The sequence below is a fragment of the Parasteatoda tepidariorum genome, chromosome 5 (genome assembly GCF_982258835.1).
Source record: "Parasteatoda tepidariorum strain Cologne lab strain chromosome 5, Ptep-v5.0, whole genome shotgun sequence".
NCBI lineage: Eukaryota > Metazoa > Arthropoda > Arachnida > Araneae > Theridiidae > Parasteatoda > Parasteatoda tepidariorum.
Genome location: NC_141759.1, coordinates 24,288,709 through 24,306,357, shown reverse-complemented (window position 1 = coordinate 24,306,357; position 17,649 = coordinate 24,288,709). Strand labels below are relative to the sequence as shown.

Here is a 17,649-nt window from a genome sequence, read left to right as displayed (position 1 = left end):
CCGGAGCAAGTTGTCGCTTGCTTAATTAGATCTGGAATGATTGACGTGAGAAATTCATGAACTCAGAACGATGAGACGGCCTTAAAATCGGTTTGGAGACCAAAGTGGGCGTTATTTTCTGTCCTAGATATTTTTCAGTAAATGGGACATATGTTGACCCAGCCGTAATATCAAAAATTTACCAGACTGGGACAGCACAAGTCCCGTCCGGTGCGAAAGGGTTAAACTAGTTGCATCACTAATCGAATACGTAATACAAATACAAAAGCTAAAAAAATATGCACTTTCATGACCGTTTTCTTGAAAATTAACCCATCGTTAAGAGGTTAAATTAACTAAATTAGATCTGACACTCTCTCTGTTTCTTCCTTGCCGAGTAATCTCAGTCACCAATTGGTCAACAACAGTTGAAAATGTGAGTTTTAGTAGTTTCATAAAATAATTTTTCTACTGGCAAAAAGTTGAAAGGTTATGTTTTGTAATTTTGATAAATTAGAACTAAAATGTTTTTTTTCCATCACTTTACAGATCAATAGTTAAACAAACACATAAAATGTCCTATAGAAAACTGTCTACTCAACTATATGGGCTTCGTTTATTTTAAAGGTTCAGTATAGAACAAGGGAATAAAATAATTACTTAAAATAACTATTCTAACGATTAGTCAATCCGATGCTATCGTTCGAACAAAAATGCTAATCTTAATGGCAAAGATGTATATGATAATTATTAGTTCCCTTATATATTAATTAATCAATATGGAATTAATTAATTTATTAGGTAACGGAATCGGACACATATCCGAATTTTTCCCCGACAGATTTAGATTCTCGATTATCAAAGCAGGGTGGAGGGTTGCTTCAAACTTCAGTCCCAATAGTTTAGTTCGAGGAGCGGTCGGAAAATTTGGACCATTACTGAAAATTTCACCGGTTGAGTTTCTTGCCATATCTCAAGAAGTTTTTTCGCGAATCTAAAAAATTATAAAATTCGTACAATTAAAGACAATTCGATGAAAAAAGTATTTTTTTAAATTATTCATTATTTCTTATTTAATTCAATAATGACTAAAAATGCTTGAATTGGAGGGTATACATAAGTTTAAAACAATTTAAACTATAAAATTACACAAAATTCAAAATTTAAATAAAATCGATCGAAGAGTTTCTAAGTTGCAAAATTTCAATAAAGTCATATTTTTAAAATTTCAAATCCAAAAACTGTTTGACCTTTTTTTCAGATTTTTTATTTTGTCATTTAAAACTAATTAATTTGAAAGAATAAAAAAAAACCTATTTATCTTACTATTTTAACTTTCTCGGGTGAAATTATAAAATATAATAATAAATCGTAATTAAAAACTATTTTTTTTTTTACCTAAAAATATTTTCGGGTTAACGAGCATTATAATTGTGTGCAAAAATGTTTCGATCTTTTCAAAAGATTCCAAGATATGGCTAAATACACAAAAAGTGAAATTAACATAAGGGGGTCATAATTTCCTGTCGCCTTCTTGACTGAACTATTGAAACCATAATTTCTAAAATACAACCCGCACCATAATTTGATGGTTAAAAGATCAAATACAACGTAGAAAAATTTGTTTTTTTTTTTTTTCATTGAAGGTAAGTTTTTATACTCGATTCCAAATTTAATTTATTGTCAGCTCTAGTTATTTAACATATTTAATATCGACTCTTTAAACCATTAAAATCGCTTAGTACGTATAATTCCGATCATTAACACAAAAGTTATTCAGGGGGCTACCTATTTTTCTTACTGAATTTAGTTTCAAAAACTAAAACATTCATAAATGAAGCCCTTTTAAAAAAATTATAGTATACATCAGTGGTTACCAACTGGTGGCCCGCGGGCCGCATCCGGCCCACGAAGCCTTATTTGTGGCCCGCGAGCCAAAATATATTAATGGTCATTTTCTTACGGACAATTTTCGTATGGGTTTAAAATACTTTTCTTTCATTTAAAATAAAACCTAATTTCTTCGTTTCTGTGAAATTTAACATACTAACGGTGCAAACAAAAAATATTCATCAGGTTTAGAATCTACGAAAATATTTATTCAAGAAAATATTTATTATTATTTGTAATTCAATACTTTTGTTTTGTACAACTTGTTAAAAATTTGACAGTAATATTTAATATTCCTTCAAACATTAAAGAGTCCTATATAAATTTTTGATAAAGTTGCGGCCTGGTGTTTTTAATTGCGGCCCCCTGCCTCACGTAAGTTGGAAAACCCCTGGTATACATTATAAATTATTTACAGAGGATGCTTAAGTCTTCAAAGCGCTTTATAAATATCGTAAAGTGCGTAAATAATTTTATATAGTATGTTCGATAAGTAAGTAAATATTATAACTATTATATGAGAAATAACTATATATAAATCAACAATTCTCAAACAAATGTTCAACCACCGACCCCTAATCTTGTACAAAATAAATCTCCCCATGAATCATATTTCAAATACCATTAACAACAAAAAAGGAAAGAAAAAAGATAAGTAAGAAATAAAAAAGATATTAAAAGCAAGAATGAAAAAAATGAAAATAACAAAGACAACACTTTTTTTTTCCTTTTGACAAATGCGTTCCCGCAAAGCCTCCTCTTAAAATAAACTTCACTCGAATAAGTTTTCACACTCAGATATAAAAATAAAAAACTAAAAATGATTCTCTTACCTCAGAAGGAATCATAACCTCCTGCTGACGAAAGACTCCTTCTATAGCGTAGCATATATCCTTTGCGCTAGGTTTCATCCAAATGGAAACCAGGGCCAAACACGTGAGAGTGCAAGCCCCGGCACAGATGAGAGCGTGCCGACCGACGCCACGCGGGCGGCCGGTCATACCGCCCTTTACGGTAAATTCTCTTTGAATGAAAGGAGAGGCGAGGAAAAAAATGTTCTCATTTGTCGGCGCAGGCGTAGTCGTATTCTCCAGGTTTGGGGAAGAACAATTTTTCTTTTTTCTTTCTCTCTTTTCTTTTATTTTTCAAGCATAAAATAAATTTTGAGAAATAATTTAATTTGAGTAAATCAAGAGAGGAAATATGCTAATGAATGCAATTTTTTTTCTTTCAGTTTTCTGTGTAAATTATTATTTATTTATTTTTTATCGATGCTTTCTTCAAAATATTGCATAAAGTGACAGAGACTTAAAAACTAAAACTTACAAAAGTTAATTCAGTTGAACCCTAGTAAAGTTTACTTCCTAGATAAATAGTATTTTATATGAAATTTTGATTTTTTTCGTACGTAATAGGAGGGGGTAAAATAAATGTAAGTAAAAATTACTGAACAAAAAAATCATATATTAAAATATAAATTTTGCTACCGCAAGAAAAATATTGCTCGCACAGGGTAGTTAGTAGGCATCCCTGTACTTATACCATTTTATTTCTCAATAAATCAAACACTTTACTTTTCGTACAACAAATTTAATTTTGTATGTCAAAAAGAAAACACCACAGAGAAAGTTTTTTGAACTTTTAAAAATGACGTAATAATAAATTCAATGCAAGAGAAAAAAGATACAAAAGCAGAAATTTTTTTCTACACATTTTTTTTTACTTCAGCAGAATATTTATAACACTTTTTTTTATCTGATGTTTTGGTAATGTAAGTCTTCTCCAACTCACGAACTTATCTATTTTCTTCCATATTTTTTTTCATGAAGTTCATGAAGAAAAATTTCGTAACACTCTTCTCATATTCAACAACATAACTAACTGTATATTTGGCATATCTGTTTAAATTATTAATATGCAGTCGTGGATAAATATAATGTGTAATGTGTCAAACAAAAAAATTATTTCAGTGGATCTGTCAATTACAACTCTTTTTTAAAAATCTAATTCCTATTCCTCAATCCATTGAAGATATTCCCTTACAAAAAACTAAGATATTTTTGAGGTGTTAAAAAATACACCTGATGCAGAAAATGAGGTTATCTTTTGCATCAAAAATAACCTCATCAATAAACCTCAATTTCAACCTCCCTTACGCCTCGTAAAATCGACCTCATATATATTTCAGCAATACTTCAAATTGAAATTGGGTGAAATTATTCACACCTCAAATATACTTATTTGTTTGAAGTGTAAGAAAAATAAACTGTAAACCTCAAAAAACACCTCTCCAACTTGTCGCTCGATGGTAGATTTCTATCAATCTCAAAACAACCTCATATGTCAACAAAATAAATTTCATACACCTGGGTTATAAACCTTAGAAGGTTGATTGTTTGTTTTTTTTTTAAGTCAATTTTAATAAAACCTCAAATTTACCTTCTCACTTCAAAACAACATCAAAAGCACCTTAAAATTTTCTGAAGACTGAATCTTAAAAATTAGTCAGCTCGAAAATCCTTGGAAATCCAGAGCTGCCAATTTTCTACGCATTAAGAAAAAACAATTTTTATCAGTAGTCAAGTTAATGTTTTAATGTATGATACTTCGATCTGTATAATTGTGATTTTATGTTATTAACCACACAGATACTAGAAAAAAACTTCACATGAAACGCTACTTTTGGTCCAGCTCTATTGCGGTTTGGCTTTTAAAATGGCGAAATTACTATGAACTCTATAAAATATTTTTTTTAAAAAAGCGTAGTAGTTGGTATCCCTAAAAGTCATTGAATTTCGAATAAAATTCATGAAAAATTTCAAGGCCGGTAGACACCCTGTTAATATTCTTTTGATCCTTTCTGGAACAGCAAATTTTGATTGAAAAGTTTAGTCAAGCTGGACATTGGCAAACGCGACCTTAGACAGTACATTCTAACTGAAACGTACATAGAGTGACTTGCGTTCTGTTATATACTATATGATTATCTTATTTGCGCTTGTGTATGATTTTCAGTGTAACGGGATACTTGCAAGTAAGTGTAGGATGCGTATCTCGATCCTGATTTGTTACTAAAGCTTGGCATTTGTTTACATTAGCAACTGTTCTTCGCATTCTGTTTCAAGTAATCCTAGCCCGTCAAGTATCAATTCTCTTAAGTTACACATTCTATATTCTTTGCATTCTTTTTCGATATTCTTTCACAAGATTTCAATTCTTTCTCCATATATTTCTTACTGCACGCAAAGAAGCACGAAGCCACGTAGAACATAAACAAACTAATTATGCATTGAAGTTGCCAGGTACGCAAAACAAAAATATATCGTGGTTGCAATGAAATACATTAACAAATAATAAATCTAAGTTAAGTAAAAAGACGTAGACGGGAAAGAATTATGTTTTAACAAATTCGATGTGTGATAAGGCGTTGTATTTAATTAACACGCCATCTTGTTAATAAACGATTAGCTGACACTGAGATCATAGGTCAAGTGTCTGTGTATCAGTGACCGTCTTCTTCATGAGTTGCAAGTTCCCGCTTATAACGTTAAAGTCTAGTTTAAAAAAGGGGGGACGGCTGTACAATCATGCATGATATTCGAGATTTTTAAATATATATTTTATGTTTATGAGCTGATGTTGAAGGACATGATCGTACTGAAGACCTGAAGATTGCTCAGATAACACCATGCTTTAAAATCCAATGCTGGGGAGAATATTCCGGAGGAAACTGCTTTCTTCTCAAAGTCTAAAAAAGTTATTAAAGAGCGGTTTAAGGATTATGATTTCACTACCCAAGCTTTTGAAACTTTCAGTAGACTCAATGAAGTGTCGAACTCTGAATTTATCACTGGAAGTATTTCCTGACATACATAACAATGGATTTCTTCAAAGAAATTTCAAAGTTTACTAATATATATGCGCGTCGAAAGGGAATTTCTTATAAGTTGACCACTTAGTAATTTTATTTTACTTTCACATTATAATGGGCTCCCTTAACACGTGGAATGCCACGCTAATTTTACATGGCTTGCTCGTCTGGCCACAAGGTAAATAACTTCAAACTTAATTTGCAAATATAGACAGATTTTGCTAGTTTATAAAAGGTTTAGTATGACATATCAGGAGAAAATGGTGAATTCTATATGTCTACAAATTGTTTAATAATAGTGGTGGATAAAAATCTACTAAATTGAATTTATTAAACCAAGAATCACAATAATTTAGAAAATTTTCTGCAATTCCATAAAAGAGTGTAAATTTTATAGTTCTATATCATGTTATACGCTGTCAGCCAGCTGTTTTTCGCGGCCTATCTGAAAGGTCAGTGTCAGCAAGCGGTGGCAGACGCAGCCTAAATGTAATTTCAGTGTCAGCCACCGGTAGTTGACGCGGCCTAAATGGAAAGTCCAGTGTTAGCCACCGATGGCTGACGCGGCGCTCAACGTGTTAAATTACCACGTGTAAATCTCTATTGGAATAAAGCTATAGGCAACGGTAGCTCAGTATGAATTACGAACAACCCCTATCTATTGTTAACACTTTGAATACCAGGCAAATTTTACATGGCTTGCCTGTCTGGCCATACGGCGGTAAATAACTACTAACTAAATTTGCAAATATTAGGCATATTATGCTAGTCCTAGCATAATATGCCTAATATTTGTGTTTTGATTTTATTGGGCACCTGGGACCAGTGGCGTAGCTAGGTAGCTAAGGGCCCTGGGGCAAATTAAAAATTGGGGCCCCACTGCTATGTAAACTGATTAGGTTTTATCAAATAAAAATATGAAATTTTTCCAAATACTTTAAAAATGCTAAGTTACTTAAGCTCTTTTTTGTGCACTGCAGGGCAGGTAATAAAAATATTAAACAGTAACAACATAAATTACAATTAATACTTGGTGTAGGTTTGGCTAATAAAACGAAATAGAGAATATTCAAGGGTTTATTATATAAAGGTCGGGCCTACCAACTGACTAAATAACAATTATATTTAAAAAATTTTCCTAGCTTTAGTCTTCGCAAAAGTATCAATGACTTCGTTTAAATCCAGGCTTGATGCGGTTTTGTTTTCAATTGCTATTAGCGATAAATGTCGGAGTCGAGTTTGGCCCATATTATTTCTTAAATAATTTTTTATTATTTTTAATTTGCTAAATGACCTTTCAGCTGCTGCAGAAGTGACAGGAATTGTAAAGAATAATAACATTGCTGTAAATACTTCCATTAGGTCGCATTCCAGCACTCCATATTTGCTCATTATTTCCTTACATAATTGGTGAACAGTCCATGCTTGAGTTAGTTCAGGTAAAACTAGGTGGTAAATATTAATAAATTGAAGTGAAAAACTAGGGCCTATTATATCTGAATATTTTCTTTGGAATTCGTCACACTTATGTAATAAAGTTGCTTCATCAATATGTAATAAAAATGTTAGTGTTAGAAAATCGAATATATGACAGACTGCACTCATACCAATAAAACGTGTATCTAATTGAGATATTACTGTGTCTAGTACATTATTTAAAATCTCAATTTTAAATATTTTTTCTCGGTTTGGAAATCGGTGATCAGCAGCTAATTCATCAAAATGTTTTTTAACTTTTCTTTGCCTTTTTTCTTGAAAATGGGTATCAATACCATATTTTCTTGCAGTTTCACTGGCTTTGCACTTGAATAATTCGAAATCATTTCTATAAATTTGCAACTTTGCTTTGGTCTCTGCTAAAACTTTACTCGCCTCGCCCAAATTGATGTCGCATTTTTGTAAAGTTTTGGATGCATAACTGATGTCGTTCAATACACTGTGCATGAATTCGCAAAGCAACACGAACTCGAAATTTAGCATTTTTGCTTTACTACTCTCTGCTTCACTACGCTCATCTTTATTAGGACTCTTTAGAACTATTTCTGATAATGCTTTGATAATATCAAAATAACGAAGTTTTATTGCAGAAATCGTATTGACCCTACTGGACCATCTAGTCGGATTTAGTTTTTTTAGAGTGGTGTCCGATTCGCCAGTGAATTTTGACAGTAGATTCCAACGTTTGATGCTGTTTCCGAAAAAGTTATACAAATCTTTCAACGTTGCGAAAAAAATCTGTATTTCCACACAACTGCTAACGGCATCATTTATCACCAAATTTAAATTATGAGTGGCACAATGTACGTACTCTGCGTTAGGCTGGATATCCTTAATATGTTTTTGTACACCATTATGCACACCACTCATCACACTGGCTCCATCATAGCCTTGCCCCACACATTTTTTTAAATCAATATTTTTGTCGATAAATAATGTTGTCACTTGGTTGACTAAATCTACTGCGCCATGTTTGATGGCTGCATAAAAGCCTAGAAACATTTCTTTTACTTCTATATCAATTGGCTGTCCATTTTCCGATCTGGTTATTACTGCATATACCTCACAACAATGCTTAGCTGATCTACCTTCATATATCCTGTGTCGTATTCATTATGATTGCAAAAACGGTGACGCTCTAATTTGTTCTAGTAGATGGGTTTCGAGTTTGGTCCCCAAGTTCTCAATCATTTTATTTTGAATTGTTGCACTCAGATACCTTGTAGATCTTAAAAACATAAAAAAGGACAATTTCAAAAAAGTCCTGATATTAAACAGTTAATAATTATAAACAAAGTAAAACGATAAAAAAAAACTTAGAAATAATTATTATTACCTTTGGGTATATCCAAAACTTGCCGCAAAATGTGATCATATCGGGCGACAAGCTCTAAAAAGGACAGAAAATTTCCGTGGTATCATTTCTGACTTAAGTCTTCCTGATGTCTTCTCAAAGCCAAAGAACTCTTTGCTAGGGTAAGTATGATATCGAATAACCTTTGAAGAACCATTTTCCAAAATGATGCTTCTTTGCGAATTTCATTTTCAAGTGCCTTGTCAATAGTATTAGTATCGTTTTTTTTCTTCAAAATTCATACACAGCACATGCTTCCGAATGGCCACTCGAACAACTGTGTTGTTTAATTCTTTCTGATAAATGCTTCCAATCTCAAATTCCCGTACACCACATATTATTCCTTTGTGAAGCAAATAACCAGCAGGGTTGACAATAGGCAGCGTCTGGTATTTTGGAATAACACAACCAAAAACGATTAACTGGCCCATATTTAGAACACGAAACGTAGTACGATTTTGAAAAACACCTATTGTTCTGGTTGGCGTCTGTTGGAAAAGGTCCTGAAGGCTGTAAAGGTCTCATATCAAGAATTTGACGTTTTTCGTTATCACTTAATATCTTGTTTGTGAAGTTTCCCAAGTCACAAGAAGATTTGTCGTACACATTTTCGAAAAATGTAGAGGTCTGTGGTTCCTCCAAACCCTCCGCTCTTATGTGTGTCATGCAAACATCATCCACGTTCACGTGATCGGCGGCGGAGGTATCTCCAACTGCAATAATTGTCGAATCTTCTTCAGTAGGCTTCTCAACCAACACTGCAGTTACCACGTTATTTGAGTCACTATCAATAGAAATATTTTGGCCAAATGTACTTGCAGAAGGCTGACTAAAAAACTTGCCTATTTTGGGCAATTTTTGTTTACTATCTTCTCTTTCTTGGCGTTGTTTGCGTTTAAATGCACCACTGGGTTTCTTTTTATCCATAATTTTAGTTTTCTAATTTATTTAAACAATACAATATTAGATTGTGCTCGAGTAGGTAGGTAGTCACTGTTCACTGACGACGTTGAAAGTAAAATAAAAGGAAAAAGAAACACAATGATACGCTACAATTAAGTGTCGTTGGGGAATCCCTGGAAAAAATTATCACCGTTAGTGTTACTACATTTAACGGTGGAGACTGTAATGGTTGGCAACTGTTTGGCGACCTTTTAAGGCGCACTTAGTGCATTTTGTCATCCCGTCGGAGAGATGTGAGAGAGAGAAAGGTAGATGTATGTTTAATATAATAAGAAGAGGGTCTCCCTTGGTATTCTAAGAGCTGGAAGCTCTTACTGGAAAACAATGCCTATTTCTTTTGTTTTTAAATAAAGTTAAGTTTTATTGTTTTAAAAATCTGGTCTACTTATTTATTGGAAAGGAAAGGCATTACAGAGACCATGAACGATCTCCTGCCCGCGGACCTGAATTAATGTACCTACTGCAGGTGACTTGCATTTTTTCACGATATTTCGCGTTATACAATGAGCTGTAGCCGAAATCTATAGATTTGATACGATTTATTGACTTAACGGACATGATGTGTGGTAAAATCAAATAAAATTGAACCACTATATTGAACAGTACAAAGTTTACTGACATTAGCTTACTTACTCCTGATACAGCATTAATTTTTTAACCGTTCTCGAAAAAAAATCTTAACTCGAATTCACAATAAAACGCACATCGATGAATAATAAAACGCACACATCATATCCGCCAAATTGACAACACTGCCAACCTACAGAAAGAATTTAGGGAAATTCCCTAGGCATAACTTTTGAATTTCTCTCAACTGAGTTGTCATGATTAAAGTGGGGTTGCAACCTGTCATATTTATTTTGAAAATGGGAGAAATTTCCAAAAGTTCAGTTCGATCGAGATTTCTGGTGAGGATTCGAGGGCCCCCTGAGCTTGAGGGCCCCGGGGCACTGCCCCGCCTAGCCCCTTGGTAGCTACGCCACTGCCTGGGACGCGAAGCGGCCCCTATCCCATTCATCTGGAATTTTAGAACAGTTTTGGTTGAGCAATGAGGTAAACAGGCAATGGAGTTGCTTTTATGAATGTTTCAAGCTCTTTGCTTGAATAACTAAAAAGGAATCAAAAATAAATTGAGCAGCTTGCTCTAAACTGTGTTTGTTTGATTTTGGAGTTGTTCAGAATTGTATCAGCATGAGTAAACGTTATTTTCAGAAAGGTTGATGAAATTATTTGTTTTGATAGTTATGATATGAGGCGTCGGAGGTGAAATGTGCAGCTATTGGTCTGTAGTTTTTATCTTTGATATAATTTTCAAATTTAAAGATTTCATTAAAATTTGCTGTTTTACATTCTATGGCTTTATCGAAAAAAATCTGCGTTTAGCTTGTATATATGCTGTGATAGAGTTGGTATTTTGAGGTCTGCATGTATATTGGTATTCCGGATGAACCATCTTGCACAGGTTATTCTTCTAAGGATCTTGTTTTGGCATTGGTTTAATTTTCTCAGTAGATGTTGAGTTATCGTTGCCCAGGCAGGTGAGGCATAGGTAAGTATTGGGCGGATCATTGCTGTATATAGTAGCTTCTTTAGTTTAAGTGAAATATTCTGATTATATATTAATGGTTGTATGGCTATTATTGCTGCATTTGCTTTATCTATTGTGCTTTTGATGTGATCATTCCAGGTGAGTTTGCTATTGATTATAAGGCGAAGATATCTGCTTTTTTAACTATTGGTATTGGTATGTTGAACATTTTTGGTTGAAGTTGTGGAAGTATTTTAATTCTTCTTTTTTGTATAATTAATATTTGTGATTTTCCAGCATTTGCTGCAGTTTTTCATTTTAAGCACCAGTCTTCTATTTCGTCTATAAGGTCTTGTAGTTTTTGAAGAGCATGACTTGCTTGCTTGTAAATATTGAACATATTTCGTAAATAATTTATTTCTCACTTTTATCTTTCCTTATTTATTTTGTTTTTTATTCCTAATTTGTCACAATTTTATGATTTACTTAAATATGTGATTTGCAAACTTTTGGTGCCTGGTATCTCTCTCCCAAAACTCTAATTTTTATTATATGTCAATTTATATGTTCGATAAATCAGTTAATGCCGCATCGTAACAGTGCATTGAGTTATTCGCCTATTTCATACGAGGTCGCAGTTGTTAATGAGTTGTCCGATTAAAATGTTCTTTTCCGCACAGGGTGAAATAAATTGAAAACGCGCGTTCTCACTTACCACTACTTTCCCAGATTGTGACTTTAATGCGAAAGAATAAATTTAACACAAGTGCCAACTATAGTCAGCGCATCAAAATAGTGAATATTGTTATCTCAACTGCCTAAATTCTTGTAAAAAAAGTATTTACTAAAACCTAATTTTTTTTATGATAAAGCGGTATTAGTAGGATTTTACTTCTTTATTTTATTGTATTTTTCTTGAATAACATGACTTTAACTAACTAAAATCACTAATATATGAGAACTTTTCTTATTTCTAAGTAGACTAAATGTATAAATGCTGCACTGCATCACATTATTCCGGGAAATGTTGAAAAAATTTGAGGTCTTTAAGCAATGTTTTTGAGGAACATACTTTTTATTTTTAGTAGAACAAACGAGCATTTGCGTTAGATGACTAGGGAAACCACGACGAGAAAAAGATTTTAATTTTTTGTTTTCTGCTTCATGAGATTTTTGAACGGATCTCAACAATTTTCCACTCGTTAAATTTTAAATCTGGAATTGGTTACTTTCTACATTTTTCATATAATTTAATAATATAGCCTGAACCAAATTTGTTTTTCATATTTACTCCAGCGACTGCTATTTGTCCCCACATCTCCGGTACCTAGGGCGTGGTAGGAAGAAATATGATGTGATATGTTGCGGTTATATATTTTTTGTCTTAAGTGTTACTTTCAAATGAGTAGACAAGTAGCTTAACAAAACTTATATGCCCAACGTTTTTTTAAACAGACGGTTCTTTTCTTTAAAAAAAAAAAATGTGATTAACCAAATGTTTCATTCTAGGGACTTACTCTGCAGAAGATAGTTGTTGTTTCAACGCTAATCTATTAACTGTGTATTTATATTTAGATCTCTTTCCAAAGCACAGTTTCTTTATGGTTGCCACGGGCGACTAAAAAATACAAAATGTGATGAATCAAAAAATTTTAAGTTGTATTTAAATAAATTGAAAACAGCAACTTCTTGATCATTTTTTTATTTACAGAGATGCCAACTGCTCTGGACAAGACAAAATAATTTAAAAAACGGCAAGTAACTACTAACTATAAATTGCAAATATTTGAATAATTTGGCTAATTTTTTAACAAGTTTAACATGATTTCACTATAATGAAGTGGTGAATATATAAGTCTATTAACTATTTAGAAATAGTGGTGGATAAAAATCTAATAAATTGAATTTATTAAACAAAGAATCACAATTAATAAACTACCACTCGAAAATATTTATTCGCTGTCCGGAGCAAGTTGGCAAGTAAAATAAAAAATTTATTTTACAATAGTGAATTTTAATATAATTTGGTTAAAGTATTAATAAATTAAATTATAAAACTCATAGTGGTAGTTAAAATAAAATAATTAAAGAGATAAAAAATGAATAAAAATTGAGTTTCTACCCTTTTTATATTTTTAGTCGCCTGTGGCGTACCCGTACTGACTTTGCAGATAACAGGAAGAAATAAGCACTTAAATGTTTTAATGAACTTGTTCCTAGATTATGCAAAGAAGACGAAGAATATTTTAACACTAAAAACTAATAATTTAATGAAAAGGAATTGTCAAATAAAACATGCATAAATGATTTGGAATCTTCATTTTTAAAATTCTCCTAAATGAAGGCTTTTCTTGATTTTACAAATAAATGATTAAAGAAAGTGATATCATGTGACTTTTTTTGAAATTTTATTTCTCAGAAACTATTCGATCGATTTCGCTAAACTTTTGGATTTTGACATGTAAAATTGAATACCTTAAAATGATGTAAACAATTGTATACCTTACAATTCAAAAATGTTTCGACGATTATTAAATTAGATAATAAATATTTACTAAAATTTATTTTTTAAATGGAATTATCTTCGGACAAACGAATTTTATAATTGTATGCAAAAATGTTTTATTTTGTTAAAGCAGTTCTCGAAATATGGCGAAATGCGTAAAAAGTAAATTTAATTTTAAGTGGTCCAAACTATGCATCGCTATCCTGATCAAACTATGGCAACCATGTTTTCCAGGTTGCGGCTACCCACTACATTTTGAAGTCCGAAAATTCATCGACTGTTTATTCAGAGAAAGTACGTTTTTTGCCCGATTTCATACCTTCAAAATATCGTCTGTACTAATTAATTAGGATATTTGTGATCACCCCCTCGAACCATTAAGATAGTGTCCTAGAACGTGAAGTTCCGATCATTAAATCAAAAGTTATTCAAAATGGTCCATTTTATTTTAAAGTGCATTTATGTCGTGTCTCTTAAATCCAAAATATTATCAAAGGGTAACTACCCTGCCACTTTCATTTTAAAAGAATCTTACTAATTACTAGATATGGAAAAATGATATGCTAATTTGGCCGAAGAGAATGTATTACATACCTGCCAACTTCTACGCATTTGGCGTAAAATTTTATTTCTTTATTTAAAGTGGTAGTAAAATGTATGCTTTCTATATATTCCTTCCGTTTATAAACTTAATTTATAATCTTTTTAACCACCACTATTTTTAAAAAAATTAAGTATATATATAATTTTAAATAGTATCATGGTGGTCTGCATAAGCTGTTTAGAAATACAGCGTAAATCCTGCTTAAAAATGTAACTTAAAATTGCAAATTACAACCACTGGGATAAATTATCCTCGAAAGGCTGAAAAGTTGGCAGGTATGGTATTAACTTCGATTGGCAATTTTCAGTGCTCAAAACAACTAAAGGATATTGAGGTTTTGCGTTGATCTTGCACCTGGAAAATTATTTGAATGATTGATTCATTATCGATTGACGTAGTAGACTATATGAGATTAAAAAAAAGGACATTTGACTGGCAGAAAAGGAAAGGTCGGGTACAAAAGGAAAAATCACAATTTGTTCATATCAGAAAAACAAATAATTAAAGGTGTTACCTTAAAAGAAAATCGTTTTTAGCGGGGGGTTTGGTTTCCCCGAACTGTCAGCAGCGTTGAACACCTTTGATACATCGAGACAATGAGGTTATAATGAGGGGCTTTAGTATTCTGTCCTACTCCTCTAGAAGAGCTCTTTCCACTTCTTGGAGAGTTAGTGGGGGTGGTATTCGTCTGCCTAGAGTCTCGATCGGGTTCCTGTCCGGAGAACATGCTGGCCAATCCATTCGTATGATTCCTTCCTCCAAAAGGAAATCATTCACCAAGTTAGCATGATGTGATCTGCAATTGTCGTCCATTAACATGAAATCAACTCCAATTACTGCAGCTTAAGGAACTACAATGGGTCTCAGGATCTCATCCCTATATCGGCAACCAGTCATAGCTCAATATCGAATGATATGGATATTGGTGCTCCCATCAATGGAGATGCCTGCAGAGACCACCACTCCCCTACTGTCGAATCTTACACCTTCGTGCACGAAAGCAGGATTGTTTCTAGTGCCATGTTCCCTCTGGATGAAAATGCGCCTATTATCAAGATTAACAGAAAAACAGGACTCGTCAGAGAAAGGAGCATTGCGCCATTTATTTCTCCTCCAGTTCACATGCTCGGATAGTTCGTGTCAAAACAGTCGAGCGAATGTGTTATTGAAGAAGAGTGGCATTCATACTTTGTCTCCGAGCCATTAGCTTCAAATAATGGTCTTCATTGGGCGTTTTTGTAAGTCTACGCCCTTGCTTTGATCTGCTGCCTGCATTTCCAATCTCCAAAAAAAAAAAAAAAAAAAAATGGTTTCAGATTCTGGAAATCACACTTTGTGAAACTCCAATGGCCTCTGCGACTTCGGCTTGTGTTTGGCCCCTCTGTAACCGGTCAACAACTCTCCAAGATTCTGATTCGAATAAATGACTTCATCGCACACATCGGAACAACGAGCTTAACTGAATGTTGATATTTCTTTTGCACATTAAGTTGAAAGCCAAATCGAATTCGCTGCCCCTTAAGCCTCGTCTTAGACGTCAAACTCAAAATTTTTATACAGCGAAGTTTGAAAGTATAATATTTTGCATTTGTACTCTCTTCTTCCATTTTTTGCAAAATTAAATTTGCTCACTGTTGTTTTATACAAGATTTACGAAAACTTCCAATTGTCATGAGCAGTGTATATCAAGTTTTTAATTAATTAAATGTATTGGTAAGCATAATATTTTCAAATCAAATTTTTTGAATTGAGAATCATTTGTTGAAATATAAATTTTGCTAAAGAACAATTTTGCCAAAATTTGGATATCACTTCTTGTCGAATTGAGCACTTTCGTTTTATCTTTCATTCACGCTTTAAGTAAATTAAATCCATTTTTCCTTTGTTTTACAGACATTTAAAAACTACATTATCAAATTGAATTGTATAAATATGAGTAACTAATAATTCAACACACTTTTCCAGTTTGATGTGTGTAAAATTTATAATATTACTAATAAAAATATATTTACGACTCTACCAATTTTACAAGAAAAAGCAGTTTAAAATGTTTATATTCATTTGCAAAGACACCTGCGTACCAGTGCAAAAAGGTAATTTGGAAAGCTGATATTCATTTGTAAAGTCACCTGCTAACCAGTGCAAAGAGGCAATTTAAAAAGCTTATATTCATATGGAAAGACACCTGCTTCACAAGTGCAAAAAGGCCGTTCAAAAAGCTTAAACTCATATGTCAAATGCTAAAAGGCAATAAGAAGCTTATATACACTTGTAAAGACACCAGCATACCGGAGATCATATTTTGTAATATTTATGCCCTACATTTAAAAAGGGTACATTTCGAGAGGGTTATGGGATGTTTTAAGCTTCCGTAGTAGAAATTTACAATAACTGAAATGAAGATAAATTTAAAGAAAAAACGGTCATAACAACAAACCACAAGTTATAAACTACTTCAGGGAAATTATTTCCAGAAAAATGTGAGATGTAGCTTCTACGAATTTTTCATTTGATTATGTACTATAAGAAAATAAATTTAAAAAAAAAATTTCAATCGTACTTCACATATGAGCGCTGTCGAATTTCAATACTGAAATCAGGTGAAAAATTTTCCCGTTTCGAAAGAGGTTACATGTTACTAATTTAACTAAGTGAATATTATTAATCACTTTAAATTTGACAAAAAGGACAACTCTCTATATATAAAAGTTTACCGGGCACACCGACCAGCCTTATCACAACATTCTAAGATGGACTTAAACAAAAAGAATATTTATAGAATGTGCATTCACCCAATCTTATACTACGAATCCCTAGCTTGAGGTCACTTACAAAAACACAAATTAGAAAACTACTTACATTTGAGAATAAAACTCTTAAGAAGGATAACAGGTGCATGCTAGCTTCTACGTAAGAAAACGTTGCGAAATGATATAAAGATTGATAAGCTAGATAACTACAGTGAAACCTTCAGGAAAGACCAACTCTATGCAGCGACCACTTTCGGGAGGCACGAAATTTTTTCCATAGATGTTAAAGGAAATCTTTAGGACAGACTATCAAAACGTCTCGCAGCGACCGAGCAAACATCTGCACTGAATGCGGAAAAGGTCAAATAAATAAACACGAAAACAAAACATAACAAAAAATTAAAAAAAAAAACAAATAAGTATATTTAAATGTATTCAAAATACTTGTGGGAGGCTCTAATTGATATAGCTCTTTTTGACGATACAACCTCATGTTGTAGTCAGAATGTACTCAAGACGGTGCTATCAATGATTTAGTTTCAGAGATGAAAGTTAAATTAGGAAAATTAAGTTGTTTCAGAAAAAAAAAACTAAGCATCTGAAACAAACAAATCTCCTCTTATTTTAAAGTAAACTAATTTTCATGATATGAAATTGAAGGCAAGCTTAAAAAAAAAAACATATTACATATTTATTTAAAATAGTTC

At 32.6% G+C, this 17,649-nt stretch overlaps 3 protein-coding genes across 4 annotated transcripts in view; 1 reads left to right on the top strand and 2 right to left on the bottom strand.

Annotated features, from left to right (window-relative positions):
- Positions 1–2,898, bottom strand: part of LOC107447849 (protein-tyrosine sulfotransferase 1) — a 104,879-nt gene extending 101,981 nt beyond the window's left edge. For both annotated transcript variants that reach the window (XR_015433650.1, XM_087163543.1), the window contains exon 1: positions 2,703–2,898. Coding sequence is in view for 1 of the 2 variants with exons in the window: in XM_087163543.1 (XP_087019669.1) it covers positions 2,703–2,870 (168 nt within the window). In the remaining variant the exon portion in view is untranslated. The remainder of the gene's footprint in view (positions 1–2,702) is intronic.
- Positions 1–17,649, top strand: part of mRpL51 (mitochondrial ribosomal protein L51) — a 59,466-nt gene that overhangs the window by 10,181 nt on the left and 31,636 nt on the right. The window lies entirely within an intron of this gene.
- On the bottom strand, positions 5,496–8,239 carry LOC122271800 (zinc finger MYM-type protein 1). Its single transcript, XM_087162688.1, has 2 exons — positions 7,513–8,239; positions 5,496–5,617 (listed from the first exon to the last, which is right to left on the bottom strand). Exons 1-2 carry the CDS (start codon positions 8,237–8,239, stop codon positions 5,496–5,498), a joined length of 849 nt encoding a protein of 282 aa, XP_087018814.1.